The 23,349-nt window shown below is 55.7% G+C and overlaps 1 protein-coding gene and 1 non-coding gene across 2 annotated transcripts in view; one reads left to right on the top strand and one right to left on the bottom strand.

The window, feature by feature from the left end:
* SPG7 (SPG7 matrix AAA peptidase subunit, paraplegin) overlaps positions 1–23,349 on the bottom strand; it is a 30,961-nt gene that overhangs the window by 7,337 nt on the left and 275 nt on the right. The window contains 10 exon segments of the mRNA XM_024735607.1: positions 845–969; positions 7,031–7,204; positions 7,436–7,598; positions 7,859–7,984; positions 9,088–9,190; positions 10,193–10,332; positions 12,571–12,812; positions 19,586–19,675; positions 20,976–21,078; positions 23,292–23,349. Coding sequence (XP_024591375.1) covers positions 845–969; positions 7,031–7,204; positions 7,436–7,598; positions 7,859–7,984; positions 9,088–9,190; positions 10,193–10,332; positions 12,571–12,812; positions 19,586–19,675; positions 20,976–21,078; positions 23,292–23,349 — 1,324 coding nt within the window.
* On the top strand, positions 21,299–21,405 carry LOC112393553 (U6 spliceosomal RNA). Its single transcript, XR_003001949.1, has one exon. It is a non-coding gene; the product is annotated as a U6 spliceosomal RNA (small nuclear RNA).

The following is a 23,349-nucleotide window of genomic DNA, read 5'->3' as shown; positions in this document are numbered from 1 at the left end:
ACAACCTACGACAGGACAAGGCTGGGTGTTCCCGGGCCCGGCCCGGACCCCCACGTCGGTCTTTGCGGGAACGTTAACCCACCAGCCACCTGCCACGCTCACCCTCCAAACCCTCCCCTGCCCCTGCTGGGTCCTCAGCCACGCTAGGCTCCTGCTCCCTGGGCGGCCACCACGAAGGCCCAACCCCCTGGAGGTGGACGTCCGAGCAGAGGCCTGGGGCAGTGCAGCCAGAGGGGCCGAGAGGTCCCTGGGGCTCGCACCCTCCACCCCATCAGGGCAGCCGTGCAGCTCGTGCTCCAAAGCCATGCAGCACGTGGCTCTGAGGCTCTGCGAAGACTGTGCCGCAGGACTCGGCCCAGACGTTTCAGGATAAAGAGGAAAACAACAAGGATCAAAACCAGGGGAAGAGGGGCTTCCCCAGTGGCGCAGCGGTTAGGAATCTGCCTACCAGTGCAGGGGACACGGGTTCCAGCCCTGATCCAGAAAGATCCCACACGCCGCGGAGCAGCTAAGCCCGTGCGCCACGACTACTGAGCCTGCGCTCTAAAGCCCGCGAGCCACAACTACTGAGGCCATGCGCCACAACTACTGAAGCCCGCGCGTCACAACTACTGAAGCCCATGCACCTAGAGCCCGTGCTCCTCAACAAGAGAAGCCGCTGCAATGAGAAGCCCGCGCACCGCACGAAGAGTAGCCCCCGCTCGCCGCAACTAGAGAAAGCCCGTGAGCAGCAACGAGGAACCAACACGGCCAAAAAATATAAATAAATAAATAAAATTTAAAACAAGAAAGCCCAGAAGAGCAGGGAGCCGAGGCCCGGAACGGCCAGCCAGGCCGCACTGACCTGCAGCGTGGGAAGGTCGATGAACACATGTCGGTCCAGTCGGCCTGGCCTCAGCAGAGCGTTGTCCAAAATGTCAGCTCGGTTGGTGGCCGCAAGGACGATGACGTGGTCGGTGGTGCCCATTCCTGAAGGAACAGACAGCAGCTGTTAGGGTGGGGTCCCCAGCCCGGAAGCTTCCCCACAGACCCCCTCGAGGGACATGGGGCGGGAGAGGCTGGGCACCTGAACGCAGAGCTGTGGACCCACCCGGGCCCGTCCCTCCTGAGCGCTTCCACCAAAACCACAAGAGCAAGAACCCACCACTTCCTTCCCAGGCCGCGGCCCAGAGGCAGAACCGCGGGTCGGAACCCGGTTCTGCCCTCCAAGGCCATCCTCCACATCCAGACAGCAGCCCTGCAGGAAGAGTGTTCCCGGGATGCAAGGGGCACCTCCCCACACCACTGCCAGGGACACTGGGGACATGTCCCGTCCAACACTGGGACTGAGGGCCCCAGGTCTCTCATGAGAATTTAAAAGCAAGTCCAGAAACCATCACTAACGGCCCACACCTATGTGTGAACCTGGGCTGGACGCTAATTTGAATAAAGCAATTGCAAAAACGCCCCACGAAGCAGCCGGGGGGATCTGACCCCGACTGGATGTTAGATGCTAGTAAGAACAAGTGTCACAATGATAGGGAGGTATTTCTCCTAGTGAAGGTGCAGAACTCTGGGTCTGCTTTAACCCACGGGGGAAGAGGCAGGGGTGTTGGCAGACAGAACTGGCCATAGTTACGACAGGCACCGAGGCTGGGCTGGGGCACGGCACTCAAAGCAGGTTCTCCCCAGCTTCGGGAAAGTTCCATGACACAAAGTTTAAAAAATAAAGATGCCAGGATCCATCTTTTGCTAACTTAATCTGTAATAAACTGACATTGACAAATACAATTTCAAATCACCTGTACAAAGTCTTTCAACAGAAGTGAAATCAGAGTCCTTCACTCTACTGCACGATCCCAGGACAGCGGCCAGGGGCCCAGGAAGCCCCGACCCAGGGAGGGCATCCACTTCGCCCAGGGGTTGACACCACCAGGACAGCCCAAACCACACCCAGCCCCAAGGAAATCACTCCAGAACTTCAAAGAAATGTCTCCCAGAGACCAGGCTCCCAGCCTGGGCTCTGCATTTTGGGATGTGGTGAGCCCAGACACCTCATGGAGCCTGGGCCCACTCACGGCTCGAGAGTGGACAGTGCAGAAAAGCGTCTGCTTCCCAACACAAAGGCAGCATCTTAAAATAGCTCAGACTTTTGAAATAAACTCGGACAAAAGCAAGCGCCACCCAGCATACGTGATGCACCAGCCCCTCTGCCCTGACTGCCTACGCTCAATTTTAGGAAAAGCGAAACTCTGATAGGGAAATGAGACGCTTGCTGGAGGGAGGGGCCCTGGGCAGAGCTGGCCGGGTCCACTTCCCGGGACACCTGGGGATGGAGGAGCCCCTCCGCCTCGAGTCCCAGAGCGCTACCTGGGACACCTGCCGGGGCTCCCCACTCAGATTCCCCAAACGCCTGCCTGCCATAGGCCGGGGCTGTGAACACAGAATCCTGGGATTATACAACAGTGAAGAAACATTGAAAAACAGTAGGAATAACGGGTGCAGAAGAAAGCAGCAGCCGGGCCAGGGTGAGCGTGAGCCCGGAGCTCCAGACGGGGACTCCCGCAGGACGGCCATGGCCTCTGTGTCAGCAAGCGGCCCACAGGGCTTGTTCAGGGACTGGCATAGCTCTGGGCACACCGCAAGTGGCAGAAACTGTACAGATGTCCCCGTGGCTGCGTGTCAGGTTGCTCCCACGTGGAGCCGAAGCTGCCGCAACCCCGTCTGACGGGCACGCATCTCTCTGCGCGGTGCCCGGCCTCCACCCCGGACTGAGGCAGATCCCACCCCCACAAAGACCTCCCTGCACAGCTTCGTCCCCTCCCCGCCACTCGCGTGTTCTCCTTCCCAGAACCGTCATTTGCACGGTCTCGTATAAATTGAAGCGGACGGCCTGTAACCTTCTGAGGCTGGCCTTTTTCACTCGGCATAAACCCCGAGACCCAGCCAGGCAGTCGGGCTTAACGACAGCGAGCGTCTCTTCACTGCTGCCTGGTACCCCCGTGAGAACACATCCGGGCGTAGCCACGCACCCATCGCAGAACACACGGCCTCTTTCCAGGTTTCAGCTGTTACAAGCGAGTGAACACTGGGGCACGCGTGTTTTGTGGACACCGGGTCAACGTGCCGTGTGTGTCCAGCGTGTTCAGAGCCGGCCGAGCTGTCTCCCGGGAGGCTGCACGTTCTCCCTCTCCCGCCGCAGGGGGTCAGGTTCGCTTCCCCTGCTGCTTCACAGATGCGTCTTCACAGCTGCTTCACTCAAGTCAGAGTCCAGGTTCACGCACAGACCTGGGATCCAGTCTCTTCAGGTCCTCACCATGTCTGCTCTTGCCACTATTTTGAATGAAGTGAGAGGAATGACTCTGCCTTCAGGAATGAGTGCTCAGCTAAGTAACAGGGACGTGTGTGTGAGGAGGACAGAGTCGTGGACCAGCAGCCGGGGGCCGAGAACATCTCTCCAGAGGCGCCCGGCTGGGCTCACGCAACGCTGAAGGCTCAGCGCAGGAAGGACAGCCCTTCAACAAGAGGTGCTGGAGCAGCTGGACGTCCACACACATGGTGAGCTGTGACCAAGCCTCACACCTCACGCAGAAGTTCACTTAACACGGCTCACAGACTAACACGGAAAAGGCCGTGTGAGCGCTACCTGCGGTTTCCTCTTTTTCCTTAATTAATTTTCACTTTCTTAATGAAGTATAGCTTATTTATAGTGCTTCAGGTATAGCACTGAATCACAGCGCAGGGATTCAACTATTCTTTCGTATATATGTATACATATTCTTTTCCAGATTCCTTCCCATCAGAGGTTGTTACAAGATGCTGACCACAGCTCCCTGTGCTGTACAGGAGGTCCTTGGGGGTTCGGCACCCGGGCCTTTCTACAGACTCCAGGCGGAATCGAGGCCACAGGGGTGTGGATGGAGGCGCCCATGGTGGGGGGCGAGGAGCGAGGGCCTCCTTGCGCCCACTGGGCTGCGAGAGGGAGCGCAGGCGCCCCGCCCCTGCAGGCTTCCCACTGCGGCGCCAGGTCCACTGCATGCTCCGCACTTGGCGCATGCGCTGCACTTGGATGAGCAGACACTGCTCCTCCCTGAGGGGTGACAAAGGCTCCTCGGACGCTCAGCCGTGTCTGTGCACAAAGGCCCGCGGGCGGCGGTCCAGCCCTGCCAGGGCCTCTGAGGGGGTGCTCCGGGGCCTGGGGGGCAGGTCCTGGGGGGCCCACGGCTGCAGCAAAGCCGGGGGAAGCTGTTCCTCTCCCGGCAGCACAGAGGGGCCCGTCAGAGAAGGCACCAGCTGGGAATGCTTCCTGGGGGTGCACATCACCCGGAAGGGTGGTCTCTGGCTTCAAGCGCAAAAAGCAACAGGAGCAGAGAGAGGGGGGTACTGCTCCCGGGGCCCAGGTGCTCGGCCACAGCGGGCCACGAGGGAGCCCCACCGTCACGCACACAAGGTCACAACTACGGGTGAGGTCGCGCATTAGCTTCACTCGACACGTCAGGAAACCCCGGCTCGGAGGACGGGAGGGGAGGAGGGGCGCGCACCCCGCCGCGTCCCCCCATGGCCCACAAGCCCCCCGGGGCCAGCACTCGGGCGGGCAGCCGCAGGACAACATGAGTCTGGCACAGCCGCCAGGGCCGTGGAGCTTGACGGTGGCTTCCAGACACGGCCTGCCGTGTCCCACGGCATCACCGAGGTTCCCCACGGCTGAGATGCAGCACTTCTGACAGCACGCTCATCAAACCCTGCGACGGGGTTCCTGGAGACTAGGAGTCTAACTTGCAGACGACCAGACGGTGCGCTCAGGGTCCAGCTGCTCACAGCCCAGCACACGGCGAGGGGCTGCTCAGAGCGGGGAGCAGCGGGGGTGGGTGAGGGGCCCCAGGAGGGCCCATCTCCAGGGAGCGACCCCCAGAGCTTCTTCTCAGCTGCACAGACACCGAGTTCCCAGGCACGTCCTCCCCAGGAAGCTTGCTCCTCAGACCTTGACCACGGGGCAGAGTCCCTGAGCCATCCTGACGGACACCCGGACGAGAGGGAGACGCAGGTCTCCAGGGGCAGCTCCAGACGCAAACCATTCTCAGGACCTAACGAGGCAGCCCTTTCCTCCGCCGTGAGAAGTCACACTTTGATTTCTCACACATCTGAAAAGATGACGAAATGCCTCCCCTGCATCAGCCCCCGACCTGCCCAGCGCTGCAGGCCCGCGTCCCAGCACCAGAGTCGGGGCACGGGGGCACCGCCGTGCACAGTGATGCCACCAAGGCTGTTGAGCGGCTCCTGCCACACACGCGGGGCTCAACCTCACTCGGAGGACACAGCAGCCTCACAGGGGACGTCCTTTCCAGGGCCTGGCCTGGAAGAAGTGCCACAGTCACGAGGACAAGGACATAAAGACAGGCCCAGGCTGGAGGAGACCAAGGAGACAGGACAAGTAAGCAACGTGAGGCTGGACTGGACCCTGGGCCAGAAAGGGCACATCTGCAGGTCAGAGGCAGCTGCTGGACACCTGTGTCAGGCCTCATCCACGTCGGCCTCTGGGCTGCGTGGGGTAAGGGAATAGTTACAGGAACTCTGACTGCTTTTCCATTGTTTTTGTAAGTCTGAAACTCTTTGAAAATGAGAGGCTAAATAAAAAAGTTTCACCCTTAGCCACACACAATCAGATTCCACTGCCCACACGCTGGCCACCAGATCCACCATCCCAAACGCTGAGAATACTTTAAAGAGGAACATAAGTAAACAAATAGGGACTTCCTGGTGGTCCAGTGGGTAAGACTCTGTGCTCCCAATGCAGGGGGCCTGGGTTCGATCCCTGGTCAGAGAACTTGATCCCTCACGCACGCCACAACTAAGAACCCACATGCCGCAACTAAGACTGGCGCAGCCAAAATAAAAGATAAAGATTTTTTAAAAAATACAAATAAATGGTTCTCTTAGACCAAAACTACTTTGAGAAAAAAGTGTTTTCCTTACCTACAATACCTAAAACAGCACTGGAATTCTAATGAAAGAAAAATTAAAACTGGGTCCTACACAGCTGGGACTTGAAAAGAGATGTGTGTGCCCATGTTCACAGCAACATCGTTCACAACAGCCAACAGAGTCCATCGAGAGACGAGCAGATAAGCCAACCGTGGTCCATCCGCACCAGGGAACATTACTCAACCTTAAACAGGAAGGGAATTCTGAGACTTCCTGGTGGTCCACTGGTTAAGGCACTGTGCTTCCAATGCAGGGGGTGTGGGTTCGATCCCTGGTCAGGGAACTAAGACCCTGTGAAGCTTGAGGACATGATGCTGAGTGAAATAAGCCAGTCCCAACAGGACAAACCCTGTACGTTCCCAATAAAATCAGACACCGACGGGAGGATGGCGGGGCCAGGGGCTAGGGGAGGGGAGGATGCCGAGTCGGTACTTAATGGGGACAATTTGTGTTTGGGAAGATGAGAAAGGTCTGGAGACGGATGGTGGTGATGGTCATACAACAATGGGAATGTACTTACTGCCACTGAACACTGCATTTAAAAATGGTTAAAACGGTAAAATTTATGTTTCGTATATTTTACCACAATGAAAACAAGCACAATATCTACACACACGCGCGCGCGCGCGCGCACACACACACACACACACACACACACACACACACACACACACACACTCCAAAGAGGATCTTACAGGAGTAGCTCAAAAAAAACCAATTCCATTAAAAAGAAAAAAATTGTGTGGAAGCCAGTCCACAGGTCATCTCAAGGGCAGCAGACACAGCACCCCCGGCCGTGCATCTGAGGCACCGGCCGCACCCACGCCGGGCACAGACTCTCACAGCAGCAAGACTCCCTGGGCTCCTCTGAGACTGACCACCACCGTCGTGACCCAGCCCGACACGGCATCCCCACCTTTTCTTCCTTTTTCTTTCTGAACTACTGCTCTGACTTTGGGAAAGTGAAAGCTGTGTTTCTGGTGACCGCCTGCCGGAGGAAGAGTTCCCAGTGCTGACAAACCCTCAGGGCACACGAGCCTCCCTGCGACCCGGCCCGAGCAGCGCTCACCGTCCATCTCCACCAGCAGCTGGTTGAGCGTCTGCTCCTCCTCCGTGTTGGAGAAGCCGGACACAGTGGTGGAGCGCCTCTTGCCCACGGCGTCGATCTCGTCGATGTACACAATGCAGGGGGCCCGGGCGCGGGCTTCCTTGAAGAGGCTCCGCACGCGGGCCGCGCCGAGGCCTGAGGACACGGGGGATGGGGAAGCGGGCAGGTCAGGGGCACGGACCCTGCTCTCGGGGAAGCCCCAGCAGGCGGACCCTGCTGCACGTGTGCCGGCCCACTCCCGCCTGGACCCCCCAGACCACGGCTCCCCAGAACGTCAGCACCCCGTTCCCTCCACGCCCACGACTCCCTAAGGCAACCAGCCACTGCAGAAGGAGCGCGCCCTGGACACATGGTCAGGGGGCCCACCTCCAATGACCTCTACGAACTCCGGGCCAGCCATCGCGAGGAAGGGCACCTGGGCCTCTGTGGCTACCGCCTTGGCCAGCAGCGTCTTCCCGCAGCCGGGGGGGCCGAGCAGCAGTGCGCCCTTCGGGACCTTGGCTCCGAGCTGCAGGAAGCGCTCTGGGCTCTAGAAAAGCAGCAGAGGACACGCACTGACCCCCGACGCTCCAGAGAACCTTCGGGACATGACTCTCGGGGGCCTTGGGTGATGTCCACGTGGCTCTGGGAAAGCAGAGTGCTCTGCGGTGACGGGTGACAGGCAGCGCAGGGCACCGTGGTCACGGAAGCCACCACTTAGGTGCCGGCCAAGCAGGGGGCTCACTGTGTAGCGCGGCACCGGCCAGGCAGTCCGCCCCGCCCCCTGCGCCGCAACCGCCACCCACTCACCTTCAGATAATCCACAAACTCCTTAACCTCCAGCTTGGCCTCATGCATTCCTGCCACATCTTTGAAGCTGACTCCTTTCCCCGTCTTGCCATCCACAATCGTGAAGCGAGCCATTTTAAGCTGATTCTGGGCAGAAAGACAAGGGGCGGAGCCCTGTGCAGCCCAGTAGGACAGGACGGAGGAGCCCTGGGCGCCGGCTCACCTGCAAGTCCTGCCCCACCGTCCCCACTCACTCAGACGGCAGCTAAGGGCACGGTCCAGACACACGAGGGCGCTGACAGCTAGAAAGCCGCCCGGCGTCCAGCAATCTGCCTTAAAGGAAAACACTCCCCATGTCAACTAGGTGACTCAATGTCTTTGCATGAGCCATCTTACTTCTCTGTGTGACCTTCCCCACTACCGTGTGATTTCTTTTTCTGATTATAAAAGTTATGTAACGACACACAGTTGTGGGGAGTGTTGGTAAAAAAGTTGCTTGGTCAATTTCTGGAGCGCAATCTGGCTGGACAGACAAGCTCTTGGCGAGGAGCTCAACCTCAGCCACGATCTCCTTCAGGACAGGCTCTCAAAAGATGCAGCTGCGTGGGATTCGCCCCGGCATTATTTAAATACAACGATGAACAGCCCAAAGTGTGCAAGAACTATCAAACTGGCTGAGCCAGGTCCGGCGCACCCCACGAGACACCATGCTGCCGCTCACAGTGTGCCTGCACGGCCTGAGCTACCAAGGGCCCCAGTCCAGGGGGAGACTGGGGCGCTCTGTCCCCCCGGCCGGTTCCCAGGAGGGGCTCCTCCGCGGCCCTCTGCAGATGCGGCTGACAGGCCAGGTACGACTTGAGGGGGAGGGAAAGTGCACGTTGCAGTGAATGCCATGACAACAGAAGAATCCTTCTGAAGTCCATACAGGTCGTCCTTTTCAAGACAACTTTTAAAGCTGTCTCGGCTAGCAGGGGAAACCCCCCAGAGAGTCAGGTCCAGCTGAGAGCGCAGAACACAGGACACAGCGCAGCGGAAACCCCTGGGCTCGGCCACCCCCGTGCCGGGAGCGAGGCCTCAGCTGGAGCCAGTGCGACGCCCCCCAGGTCAGCCAAGCGGAAGGAAAGAGGAGCTGCCGGACAACGTCCAGGCGGACGTCCACTGTGCACTCATCCTGCAGGTGACGGGAAAGGGTCAGCACAAACAGACGAACCCAGGACCACAAGCTCGGGGAGACAGTAAGTACAACTTACAAAAGCACTGAATCCGCCTTCCCGTCCTGTCATTCCAGCCAGACGGAAAACATACCACAGGATGGCCAGGCCCACGGCTGTCATCCCCAGGGCGTAGAGGGCGCTAGCATGAGAGAGAAAGGTGGGCACAGCCTCAGGCCCGGCCGCCGGGCAGCCGACACACATGCCTCACACAGGCTGGGGCCCGCAGACGCTCCCAAGATGAGAAGGGCTCCCTCACTCTGAGATCAACCTGTGGAACCAGCGCTGAAAACGGGTTTCCTTGTCCCATTCTCACCAACTACCCCTCCTGCATCAAGTGCTCCCGAAGTCTCAGATCTGGAGCACAGCAGCGCTGGGCACGCAGAACCTGACCGTGGCATGAAGCCAGAATGTCCCCCGCCATCCAGAGCCCCGGGGTAACTCATGCCTGCCGAGAGCAGCTCTTCACCTTCCACGTATTTTGTTTTCAAAAGTAGGCCATCAATTTTGGTCACTAAGGCAAAATCGGTGTAACAGTAAAAAGAGAAAACCGTAGGGCATCACCCCCCAGATGAAGAGGGGGACCCATTCAGGTGTGCCCCCCCATTCCCTACAACAAGCAGAGGTGCAGCCTAGGGGCCCTGAACCCTCAGGAGCCAGAGGCTGTGGGACAGACACACAGCACTTCACAGTCGCTGCTGGTCACCACGAGGGGACGCAGACCTCTGCACACAGTAGCGTCCAGATACAGGGCCTGTGACCCGCTAACGAATGTGCTCCCACCAAGGAGTCCGCAGGCCCTGCCGCCCACAGGCCCTGCACGGTCTCTATGTCTCTCTTCAGCACGGAACCAAGAAGTTCCACTGGACACCCTGCTTCTCCTTTTCCTGCCTCATCTTCCTGTTTGCAGGCAACAGCAAACCCAACCTGGGCTGAATTCGGAAACACCACACACAGCGGAAGCGGTGCCTAAAAGTGACTCCAAGCTGGCCCACCTCATGCCACCCCTCACGCGCCCGCCTCCCACGAGGGGCTCCAGCTCACTGCAGGCACAGCCAGTGTGAGATTTTTATTGGGGTTTGTTTCTCACGTTACAAAGTCAAGCCTGGTTTAGTTTAGAGGCACACAGAAATGACCAACCTACTTTCCAAAGAATCCCGTCCGCTTATAGGAAACCGGAATCCTGTCCTTGCCTTCAATATTCAGCTCATCCTCAGCTGCTCGAAGCTTCTCTTCAAATTTGTCGATATTTGCCACCTGCATTCGGTACATCAAGGCCAGCCGCTGGGGGCAGAAAGCAGAGGGACCGCGAGAATGATGTACAGGTCAGACCACTGACCCTGAGGACAGAGAACGGCGCCCCAGCCACAGTGTGTGGACAACTGCAGGACTTCAGAAGCAGAGGCCTGCCACTCAGAAACCCCCTCCACGTCTAGGGAGTTTTCATTCTCTCAAACACAATTACAGTGACACGTTCACGAAAAAACATTTTAAGCAAACGAAGGGCAGCACGTGCGTCTTAAACTCAGCACCTGGATCGCACTCCGCTGTGAGGGCACAGCAGAGCCTCGGCAAGGAACCCGCAGTGCTGGACCAAACCCACAGTCACCCTGAGAAGGGTCCCTGTTTAACCATCGGCTGGATCTGACAGTCAACCGAGTGCGCTCATCCGTCCTCAAGCAGGCGAGAGACTAAGGAATAGGGAGCAGGCGGCGTCTCCCGGAAGCTGGTGGGACAGTCTCGTCACCTCCACCCCAGTCCCACGTCAGTCATGGTTCTGGCAGCCGGGCCCCTGCTTTCCAGAGTTAAACTGTTTCAGGCTCAGATTCTAAGCACACTCTCGGAATCTAAATGGAGCAACCAGATTTCCCCCGCTCTGAAGTCTCTTGAAAGTCTTGCGGGTCAGGCTCCACTTTGTAGGCTGAGAAGGCCAGGTGGAGGGGCACACAGGGGACCCACCAACCAAGCTTTGCACTGGAACGCCTCTTGGCCTTAGTGGCTGGATTAACCTAACGCACCCCAAACACTTGGTCTGAACTTCATCGATCCTTGATCACTCAAACACCTGCCCTGGCCAATTTGGATGGAAGGGAAAAACGTAGAAAGGACCCTCTTTCTATTTCAACATCCAAAGGCAAAAGGCGTGATCCCAGAAGCCCCTTCAACCCCGCGCCTGTGAAGCCTTCTCTGATCCTCTGGGCCCCTATGAGCCGCTGCAGCAGCAGCCACCAGGCCCCTCACCCTTGGGCCGGCAGCGGCTACCATCGCCCCTGGCCTCTCAAGTGCACTGGAATTTAACTTCTACGATCTGCCCAGCTGTAAAGAGGGAGAGGCTCGTAGGGCTGGGCTGCGCCCACGGCCGCGCTTGCTCGGGCAGGATGAGCCCCCTCACCCCAAGCACCCACGCAGCCCAGAAGCAGAGCGGCGCCCGGGGCGCCCGCGGGGCATGCTCTGGGGCACCGTGTGAGTGAGCCATCAGGGAGCAGGCACTCCGCCCACAGGAGCAAACCTGGGCTCCAGCGAGCAGAGCGAGTGCAACCAGAAAGCCCTGTCTCCTGGCGTGGAGAAAGGTGCCTGCTTTTCCCACTGTCTAAACTGTTAACAGAAGATGGGAAGGATGCTAAAGTCAGGATCCTTGACTGGATCCTGGATTAAAAGTATTAACACAGAAGGCTCTCAGGCCAGTATAGAGGCACCCGGGAAACACAAACAGGGTAAGTGTGTTAGAAAATATTCTGGGGGACTTCTCTGGTGGTGCAGTGGATAAGACTCCACACTCCCAATGCAGGGGGCCCGGGTTCGATCCCTGGTCGGGGAACTAGATCCCACAGGCATGCTGTAAATAAGAGTTCACATGCCGCAACTAAGGAGCCCGCCTGCCGCAACTAAGACCCGGTACAACCAGATAAATAAATAAATAAAATATTAAAGAAAAAAGAAAATATTCTGGTATGGATGTCACCTTTCCAGGGCCTCAGGCTGGCATCATGTTCCTGGGGGTAAATGAGAGGGGTCGGAGATGGGAAGGCAGGCGGGACAGCGACTCCTCCTCACAGGAGGGTCTACACAGCAGCTCTCCTTGCGCCCACCCACCTGCTTTGCTGGGCGTGTCTCCCCCTCCCTGACGCCCAACCCTCTACCTGGCACAAGCCTGCAGCCTCCCCTCCCCCTCGCAGGGCCCCTCTCCTCCACCCCCTTTCTTTCCTGCTCCTGCCCAGGGCCGGCCCTTGCCCACCGGTCTCTCAGCCGCATACTCCGGCCCCAAGGGGTTTCCACCGGCACAGCCCCAGCCCCTCCCTCCCCCGCCTGCTGGGCTCCAGCCAGCCGCACACCGGGCAGAGCCTGGACGCCCGCTGCCCCCTCTCCCTCAGCCCAGAGCCCCTGTCGCCCCCCCACCTCCTCTCTGCACAGACCCCGCTGGGACCACACTGCCTCGCCCCCTTCTCAAAGCCTCCAGGCCTCCTCCTCAAATCAAGACACTCACAGCTTGCTCTAAGCAACCCCGCCAGGCCCGGTACTCACAGGCCGCCCGAATACCACGGCGCCGGGGTGCAGGTACACCTCCACCACGTCGCTCTCGGGCACCACCTGCACCCGCTGCACCTCGCCCTTGGCCAGCATCTCGTGCACGAAGTCGCTCCAGGAGATGTTGCCGCCGCTGGAGCCGAGCGCGTTGAGCAGGCTCATGACCACAGCGATGACGAAGAGCGTGCGCAGCCGCTCGCGGTACATCTGGTCCTCGCGCTCCCGGCGCCGCCGCGCCTCTGCGGGGTGGGGGGAGCGGGTGTAAGCCCAGGGCGGAGCCCCCGCCCCTGCCCCGCCCCCCCACGTCAGGGGGCTCGACGTCCCCGCGCTAGTGTAGCCGATGCTTCAACACAGTGACTGCTTACACGCCGTTCAAGGTCACCGACATCCCATTCCTGGGGTCCCACCTGCTGGGATAACATGAAACCATTTTTAAAGTCAAAAGCCTCCCAGGACCAGCGCAGCTCCACAGTGACGCCACATCTCACTGACAGCACGTCTGCCCAACTACGACCCTCGCTGGCCTTCCAGGCTCGACCAGATACCGACCCATCCCCAGTGCCTGTGGCTCACACCCAGGTCCCTGTTAAGAACAGCCTCTCCACCACCAGCTGCCCTCCCCCCACACAGCCACCTGGGACTGACACGGAAGCGAGCTGCACGGCATTCGTCACAGAAACACTGGACGAGCAGCACACTTCGGAGTGTGAGACAGAGGCTGCAGGCCCGCTCTTTATCAGAACCACGGCACAAATTCCCCCACTCACACCTGACACAGGAGCTCCTGGGGGCAGCACCTCCCTCCGGCGCACAGCACAGATGGGAAGGAGTCCCAGCAAAGGCAAGGCCACAGCGCTCCTCCCACCAATCACACGGGGGCAGGGGCTGCGTCTCACTGACACAGTGCTGTCCACCCAGCACTTCACATGGTCTCGCTAGCCCACTGCCCCCCAGGAGCCCACCTCCCCAGTCCTTGCACCCACCGGACACCTCATCCACACCCCAGGAGGCCCTGGAACAACCCGGCCTCTCTCACCTGTGCAGGGTGGGCCCATCCTTCCTAACACTCCATGCAGCTTTTGCAAGACCTGCAGTTAACAACGCCTTTTGAGAAACGCGTGTACAATTCTTCACCAGTTCTGCCCAAGACAGACCTGTCTCAACAACCAAAGCTTCCACCGTTCACTCACCCTCCCCAGAGGCCATGCCGGCACACACAGCAGAGCCAGCCATGGTCACCTCTCCAAGGACAGACTGTGGAGGGACTCAGGGCCCCCCTGCCCTCTGCACAACCTGGAGGTGCAGCCACCCACACACACCACCTGCTTCTCCAACGGGCGGCCTGGGGGAATTCGAAAGCATTTTACATCGGTTTAGAAACCTGAAGCCTGAGGGACTTCCCTGGTGGTCCAATGGTTAAGACTCCGCGCTCCCAACACAGGGGACCCAGATTCGATCCTGGTCAGGGAACTAGATCCCACATGCCGCAACTGAAGATCCCGCGTGTCGCAACTGAGACCCGAAGCAGCCAAATAAATATTTAAAAAATAAAAAATAAATAAAAGGAAAAAGCTGAAGCCTGAGAGACCGTCACAGCAGCCATTTTGAAAACACGAAGGTACATTTCAGGTATCACCCTATCTTACGATAGCTTACAACAGTGTATCCCATATTTCAAGCTCATAAAGGTGACCACTTATTGTGATTGTGGACAGCAGATTCATGTTCTCAGGTGAGAAGCCGCCTCTCTCAAATATTTAACCTTCAGCCTTGCTAACAACCCAGTGGGGGGCAATCAACCCTGGCAGCCGCACTGCCCGACAGCCCTGCCGCGCCAGCCTGAACTGGTTGAACTACTTCTATTTCTGAAACTTTAACATAAGGAAACCAAATGTAACAAAACATATATCCGTAGTACTGATCAGGTATGAGATCATGAGGGCCGCTCCAAGAAAGACAACGGGAAAACAGTAAGGGAAGATACGAAAGTGAGACATAGGATCGGCTAAACAGATGGAAGCTTCTCGAGCTCTAAGAGATGAAACAAGATCTGACCCTGAGACTCTACATAGAAAAGGCATGTGAACGCTCTGGGCAGAAAGGACATTCCCTCCACTCCGAAGGCCCCCTGTCTCCTTCCCACCAAGTCCATCATCCCCACAGACTCGGGGACACGAGGCTGCCGACTGGCGCCTCTGCCCGTGCCCTGTCTGCGGAGGGTGAACCCGCCTTCGTGAGCACAGCTCCTCCCGCCGGCTGCTCCTCGTATATCCAGCTCACGGAGAGCTGAGGGTCACCCCAAAATCTCTACTGCCTGGGGCACCCAGGAAAGGCTGCTGCCTCCTAAGTCGTTAGACTGTCTACCCGCTGGACAGCAGCCTGCGGGACCGCTGGAAAACTATGGTCCCACGAGTCCTTCCTGGGGGTCGGAGGATGTCAGCTGCTGCGGTGAGTCACCTGAACCAGCCACCTGAAGACAAATGAACGAGTTACGACGCTGCTGAACGTGTAGGAGACCACGGCAGGAGCCCTCCAGGTGTTCACCCCAGCTGTGAGCACCGTGCCGTGAACACTGGGGGATGCGGCGATACCCCGGCTCTCGTTAATACCACCACGGGGCTGGTCCTGACCCTCAGCCCGGAGAGAAACCTGAAGATGGAGACGAGGTGCACCTCACAGAGGATAAAGGAGCACCGTCCACAAAACGTGTTCCGGAAATGCCAGCCATCGCCGTTTGTTAACCTTTCACGACGAGGTAACTGTAGGCGCCATGTACTCGCGAGAAGTAACAGAGGCCCCTCTTCCGCGTCTACTGGGCTCAGGGCCTTCCAACAGTCAATCTGACAAAACCGGGAACAACATCACAACCCAAACGTGGACAATACTGACACAGCCACCCCTTGCGACCCGCGCTCCCGTGTGACTCTAGTTCTGTGCAATTCCACCACAGGTCAACGTCTGCGCATCCATCACCAGTCAAGCCACGACTCCATCACTCCAACCGCTAATCTGTGCTCCAGCTCTGTAATCTTGGGTTTGGAGAAGCGAACGTGTATAATCTCTCAGGACTGGCCTTTCTCATCAAGGCTCTCAGAGGGCAGGTCTGAGCGGGACGCTGTGCTGTGCTGCCTGCATGCGGTCCACAGAGCTGAGAGCTCACGGGCCAGTCAACTTCCTCACAGTCCAGAAGACGCCCTCATGGAAAAAAACCTCTGGTTAAGCAAGCAATTATCGTCTAATGCAAATGTAACGGACATGAACTTTACCCCGCTTTCTCGAGGCAAGCTACCGTTCACCCCAAAAGGAACCAATATACAACCAGCACATGAAGGAGGCGGGGAGGCGCAGACCCGGCCCAGGGCCGCCACCTCATCGGGTGTGCGCCAGGCGTGCAGGTGTGCGGCACGTGCGGAGGGTAGGAGCCGGCGCGACCCTCTCTCCAGACTGACTCTGCCTCGGGCCCCCGGCGCTACAGTGCCCGATGGTGACTTGCGATGGGATTCAGCGGGGGGAGTACGTGTCCGCAGCCACGGCAGGTTAGAAGCTGCAGAAAGCAAGTGGCCATGGCCACTCCTCCCAGAAATCAGTATCCGCAGGACCATGCACCAGCCTGAGCGACGGGACACCGGCCAGGCAGACGCAGAAGCTGCTCCGACCCACCTATCTTCTCCTTCTAAGAAAAGGCTTTACCCGTTTCAAGTTAAGGAATGGTCCTCTCTATTTTCTCCTAATTCTTTTCCAATTTCGTTTTTTAAATTGAATGACTCAATCCACTCAGAATTTATGTTGGTATATGAAATGAGAGTCTAATTTAATCTCCTTCCAATCAACTAAGCAACGGTTCCAAACCATTTCTCATACAATCCACCCTTTCTGCCACCGTGTGAAATGCCACTTTAGTTACTTGCTAATTCTTAGACAAACTAGATTCTGGATTTAGTTTCCTAAACTTTGTTCTGGATTTCCTACTTTGTTCCATTAAACTACGTGTTACTGGACCCAGCATTGACTTGTTGGGAGGAAACGACGTTCACATCTGCCAGTATCAGCCTCCTCGGGGTTTCTCTTCCGTATTTTCTCATGAAGCAAGCCCTCACCTTCCTCCTCCAGCTCAGAATGTCTCTGAAATGAATGACACACTTGAAGACACACCACATATCTCAGAACACGAAGACACATGTGTTCAAACAATCAGCTTTAAAGGAAACTATGATCTCGGTGATAAACTACAAGTTATTACTATCGAAGTGCTACTTGCCAAACGCCGAGCAGAGGGCACCTGACTGGGACCTCCTTCAACAGTCAGGTGCCTACAAACCTCGGGGAAAGCTGGGACTGCCAGCGCTACACCCCAGGAAGGTAGAAGAAGGAAACTCTACAAAGTAAATTCACATGGAAACGTGTGGAGTAAGAGACCTGGAATTGCTGACAAAACCAATGAAACTGTAGGAAAAATGTAAAAACATAATATCAAAAAAAATTGTACGAGGGAATTCCCTGGCCCTCCCAGTGCAGGGGCCACGGGTTCGATCCCTGGTCTGGGAACTAAGATCTCACATGCCGCACGGTGCGGCCGGGGGAAAAAAAAAAGTGGGAAAAATAAAGAAAAATACCCATGGTCAAAGGTCATGCAGTGAAATGCTTAAAAATGCATGGGGGGGACTTCCCTGGTGGCAAAACGGTTAAGAATCCGCCTGCCATCGCAGGGCACGTGGGTTCGATCCGTGGTCCGGGAAGATCCCACATGCCGTGGAACTAAGCCCGTGTGCCACAACTACTTAGCCTGTGCTCTAGAGCCCGCAAGCCACAACTACTGAGCCCATGCGCCACAACTACTGAAGCCTGCACGCCTAGAGCTCACGCTCCGCAACTAGAGAAGCCACCGCAATGAGAAGCCCACACGCTGCCACGAAGAGTAGCCCCTGCTGGCCTTCCCTGGTGGCGCAGTGGTTGAGAGTCCTAAAAAAAAAAAAAAAAGAGTAGCCCCTGCTCGCCACAACTAGTGAAAAGCCCATGCACAGCAAAAAAGACCCAATGCAGCCAAAAATAAACAAATAAATAAAAGAAAAAAGAAAAATACCCATGGTCAAAGGTCATGCAGTGAAATGCTTAGGAATGCATGGGGGTGGGGTGGGGAACTTTCCTGGTGGTCCAGTGGTTACGACTCTGCATTCCCAATGCAGGGGACTCAGGTTCGATCCCTGGTCAGGGAACTAAATCCCGCATGCCGCAACTAAAAGATCCCACATGCCGCAACTAAGACCCGGCACAGCCAAAGAAACAAATAAATTAAAAGAAAGAAAAAAAAGAATGCATGGGGGTACTTCCCTGGTGGCGCAGTGGTTAAGAATCCGCCTGCCAATGCAGGGAACATGGGTTCGATCTCTGGTCTGGCAAGATCCCAGGTGCCACGGAGCAACTGAGCCCGTGTGCCACAACTACTGAGCCTGCACTCTAGAGCCCGCGAGCCACAACTGCTGAGCCCACATGACACAACTCCTGAAACCTGCGGGCCTAGAGCCCATGCTCCGCAGCAGGAGAGGCCACCTCAATGAGAAGCCCGCTCGCCGCAACTAGAGAAAGCCTGCGCGTGGCAATGAAGACCCAACACAGCCAAAAATAAATAAATTTATAAAAAGAAAAAAACAAGAAGAGCCAAGTCCCCTGGGGGCTTTCCCCCGGGGTGATGAAGGAGGCCTGCAGCACACACACTGCCTGAGCCTGCAGCCAGGAGGTCGACAGCCACAAACGCCTAATCTGAACCCAGCCGAGGGCACTATGGGAGTCGAGACCAATGGAAAGTTACAGCTCCTCTCAAGGTAAACGAAGGGGCCGCCAGCGAAGGATGGACATGAGCATCAGGAAAACGCAGCCCCTCCTAGAAAGTCGAGCACAAGGGGCTTCACCCCATAACCTGTGGGCTCTGGGGCCGAACCTCCAGACCCCCCAGCTCCTGAAGACGTTTCTGGACCAGACTAGGGAGGAAGGTCCTCCCCACGGTTACCAAAACCTGGTCGGGAAGCCGTCTTGTTCCAACTAAGCTGCCAGGGTGGCTGCGGCCTTCTGGAAAGATGAGGCCTGGGGAACGGGACCAGTCTGTGTGCAGCTCTGGTGACAGGCCCGGGGTCCGATAAAGAAAGCGTTTCTCAGGCTGCCGTCCCCCCTGAGGCGTCTGGGGCTCACAGGAGCCTGGTTCTGAGCATGGCTGGCCTTTGGGTAAAGTACCTCCTCCAGGGCCCCCGGGCCTCGGGTCCCGCACCGCAACCCTCTGCAGCCACGTCAAAATCAGCGCCACTTCCCCACGCACGGGTCCCTCCCTGGACCAGGCAAAGAGCAGGCATCCAGCGTCCTCGTATGTAGAAAGGGCCAGTGACAGGGTCACTCTGAAGGGAGAGTGCGCAAATCACTGGGCACAGTGGTGGGCACGCTCCAGCCATTCCTACGGCCTAGCGAGTTCCATGTGTATCAGCTGCCTGCAGCCAGCTGTCATCTTAGAGGTCAATTCAGTCCAAAGTTCCCTTTTCATTTCCCTCCCCTTCACACAATCATCGAGTCCTAATTCCAGAGTCCAGAGGAGACTTGCAAGTGAGTTCGCTGTGCCCCGGGGCTTGGGGCCCCACTCCTTCCCCAAGGCCATGCCCCGTACCATCCTGTCCTCTGGGGCTGCTCCTCAGGCCTGGAGGCAGTGCCAACACCAGTCAGGTGTGCACGAGAGCGGGGCTTCGGCCAGGGAGTCCTGGAGCCTTCCTCCCTGAGAGCTCTGAGTCCGGGGCGGATCCGAGATCCACCCTTTCCACACAGAGCACAGCAGCCCCACCCGCCTTCAGGTGCTCTAAGCAAGGGACACGGGTGCTGATGATGCCGTCCCTAAAAGGATGGGCAGGAAGAACCCAGCAACTGCATTAGGGACGGGGGGCAGCTGTGATCCTAGGATGGGCTTCCTGTTCCTTAAACTAGAGCACACATGTGCAGACAACCAAGGCAGGCAGTGCTTAAGATCTGATGGATATACCTTCATCATCTTCAGGGCTCCTCCCCTTGGCTTTATCACTGCCTTTAGTCTTCTGCTTCCACCTTGAGGTGTTAAAGTAGTACGTGCCTCCTACAAGGAAGAGGGAAAGTGTTTAACAACAATCAGGCTTGCAACTACAGGGGAACCCTCAGGAGAAGAGCGTATTCCCAGACAACCAAAACAAAACAGAAGCTATCTGAAAGCTACGTGCACAGGATCTAGAAGCTGGGGTAATCATTCTTACTCTAATATCTACTCATTGTAAACAGTGAACTACTTCAACTGAAGTAAGTGTTTCTGTAATTTAAATTAGCCAACGTGAGGGAATAAAAATGATGAACACAGGGCTTCCCTGGTGGCGCAGTGGTTGAGAGTCCGCCTGCTGATGCAGGGAACACAGGTTCGTGCCCCAGTCCGGGAAGATCCCACATGCCGTGGAACGGCTAGGCCCGTGAGCCACAACAATGTCCCCTGCATTGGCAGGCAGATTCTCAACCACTGCGCCACCAGGGAAGCCCCTGACATGCAGTCACTTTAAATGAATTTAAACAAATGAACAGCGGCAAGCGGCTTCCGCACGATGCAGCAACAGCGGCCCGGGCCACCACCTCCACCCAGACGCGCCCCAGACCACTCCTCACACCAAAGGCTCTGACTTGTCCAAGGTCTGAACCAACCACTGCTTAAAACGGGGGAAGGCGTCTCACAACGTGACTGGGCTGCACCTTTCTTCACACACATAAAGAGAGTCACAAATAAAACTGCCTCGATGTCCACCTGACACGGGGGTGTCTGGAGGTGACGGCTGTGCCACTGGGGGCACGTGTAGGCTGCCATGACCGGGGGTGGGTACGTATGTAGCAGTGGGAGATTTCACCTTTTCCCTGTTCCAACTGAATAAAGGGGGGAGTAAAAGTACAGGTGTCAACCCTTATGGTCCTTTGACCTAAGATCAAAAGAGACAGCCGGATGTCACAAGATCTCAATAAACGGCGCGACTCCAGTGTAAAAGCACATTATCTGTAGGCTGTGTTTACTTGCCTTCTGTACGTAAGACATACACAGCCAGTTTGCAGCTCCTTACTAAACGTTCCTGGAGTTGGCTACAGCACATAGAAAACCTTTGTCAAGCAGCCCAATTATTACCAGAATTAAAAAGAAAAAAGACAGAGACAACTCAAAAGAAGCAAAAATGGCTCGTTCAGACCTCAGACAAATTTCCTCCTCATAAACTTCATTTCAGAGCATCTGAGGGCTCACAGTGAGTAGCAGCCGAAGGTCCTCTTCGCGATTTCGTTTTTCTGATGACGTCAAACGAGCAACATTCTCTGAATTTACTCACAAATGCCATAGGCTCTGCCTGTCACCTCTGTCTTCAAAAGATACACACCTAGAAGTTTCCAGAGTCCGACTGGATTCTGGACGAGATGCTGTTTCACCAACAATCTGCTGACCCCTTCAAATGTAGGGGTTAGCAGTCGCCACTGGAAACTCTGCAAAGAGCGAGACAGAGAATCAATCCCACCAACACCACAGCACACCAGGCAATGCAGACTAATTCCCTGCTGCACAGCCTTTCCTAAAAGCTCTGATATTTAGTTACTTGTAATATTAACACCGTCCTGAAATGTGAAGCAATAGTCTGAGCATTACTGCAAAGTTTTAACATAACATCAAAAGAAAAAAACAAACAACATCAAAACCTTAAAAGCAGTGCTTGCTTCGGCAGCACATACACTAAAGTTGGAACAATACAGAGAAGATTAGCATGGCCCCTGCGCAAGGATGACACGCAAATTCGTGAAGTGTCCCATATTTTTTGGACTTGAGGACACGGGGAGGGGAAGGGTTAGGTGGGACGAAGTGAGAGAGTGGCATGGACATATATACACTACCAAATGTAAAACAGATAGCTAGTGGGAAGCAGCCACATAGCACAGGGAGATCAGCTCCGTGCTTTGTGGCCACCTAGAGGGGTGGGAGGGAGACGCAAGAGGGAGGGGATATGGCGATATATGTATACATATAGCTGATTCACTTTGTTATACAGCAGCAGCTAACACAACAATGTAGAGCATTATACTCCAAAAAAGATGTTAAAAAAATAGTTTAAAAAAACTAACTAAAATAAAATGGGGATGTTGATAAAAAAACAAAACAAAACAAAAAGCTTAAAAGCAAGCGAGCAAGTCAAAGAAATGCTGAACTCAAGGAGCGGAACACTGGCTGCCATTCTGTGAGCCGAGGCTCACAACTGTCCTGCAGGACCCAAGGAGCAAAGGCCACAGTGGCTGCCCAAACCCTTTGCTCCCCACAACTCCAGACGACTATTCCTTGTAGAACGTTCCCAGGCAGCCCACCAGTTTCCCGCCTGAGTGTGTTTTATGTTACGGTCAACGGTACATCTTAGTTTCTTCTATCTCCGTGGCGGCAATTTCTTCATTTCTGTTTTATTTACTTATTTATTTTTAATTTTTTTTCCCTTAGTTCATCCTTGGTCTGCTGTTATTACGGAGAAAAGTAACTCCTTACCAAAGGACTATGTTACATGTAATTTCCTGTTAGCAGCAGGTTAAAAATTCCTTGTCCACACAATTACTGTCCCATTTAATTAATACTACTATTCTTGGCTCAGTGATGACCAGGAGGCATATAAGGGAGGACCATAGAGTGTGGACTGGGCCCAGTAACTGAGAAACGTCAGCGTGTTAGATCGAGTGGGGGAAAAAAGTCATTCTTCAAAGTCAGCCCTAAACACTGCTTGTTTAAACCAGATGACTTTGTTTTATTACTATTATAGCCACTGGTGAGGTTATCTGTTTAGACTTCACAAGTATGTGTGAATTGCCTACTTCAGTCCTTATTTATTTTCATAGAATAATCAAAGAATCTGATTAAAAATAATAAATTATGATTTTCCTTCTCAATATAACTAAACAGCAAAAACAAAAACAAGTGTAATGCAGCTATAGTTGTCCTCAGACTCAGGAAAGGTGGCCAGGAATCTAGAATAGGGATATGATATGAAATTGGTTCTCAAGTTACGGTAAAATACAATAACAACAATACATTATAACCTAAAATGTGAGAGTCGAGGTCCTAAGAGAGGGCTAAAAAGGTCCTAAGAGAGGGCGAAAAAGGTCCTAAGAGAGGGCGAAAAAGGTCCTAAGAGAGGGCGAAAAAGGTCCTAAGAGAGGGCGAAAAAGGCTGATTTTTCAGCTTAGAACTTAGGGTCTTTGTTTTCAGAGTGAAATGCTAACATTAACAGCGCCTGGAACACACCCTTCACACAGAGGGTCTATGAATTTGAATCCATAACATGTCAAGCTACACGACAAAAGTAAAACACAGTTGCAAGGTACTTTGCTCACACGAAAAACTTTCTGACAGCCCACTTCGAGCATCTGGAAGGTGCTGGAATTCATCTGGGTGGGATCTGATCTATATGAGCTAATAGTTCTCTGCCAGAAATTGATGAAACTCTTACTCGATTCAATTTCAAAACGCCAGGAAGACGGGCAGAAAATACCAACACACGAAACAAAGACTAGAAAAGTCCAAGCAGGAACTGTGCGGCCTCGCCCCCCGCCCCTCCCTCGGGCTGCCCGCCCGCCTCGGCCCCCGCTCCTCCCCCGGGCTGCCGGCCGGAGCGGCCTCTCGGACGACGAAGACCCGCCGGCAGGAGGGCATCTTCCCCGCACATTACCTGCAGGACTCGGCCTCCAGGCCCGACGACACCCATGAGAGGCCTGTGGACAACATAC

Source organism: Neophocaena asiaeorientalis, unplaced genomic scaffold (assembly GCF_003031525.2).
Source record: "Neophocaena asiaeorientalis asiaeorientalis breed wild unplaced genomic scaffold, Neophocaena_asiaeorientalis_V1.1 scaffold40, whole genome shotgun sequence".
NCBI lineage: Eukaryota > Metazoa > Chordata > Mammalia > Artiodactyla > Phocoenidae > Neophocaena > Neophocaena asiaeorientalis.
This window is presented reverse-complemented; position numbering and strand designations above follow the sequence as displayed.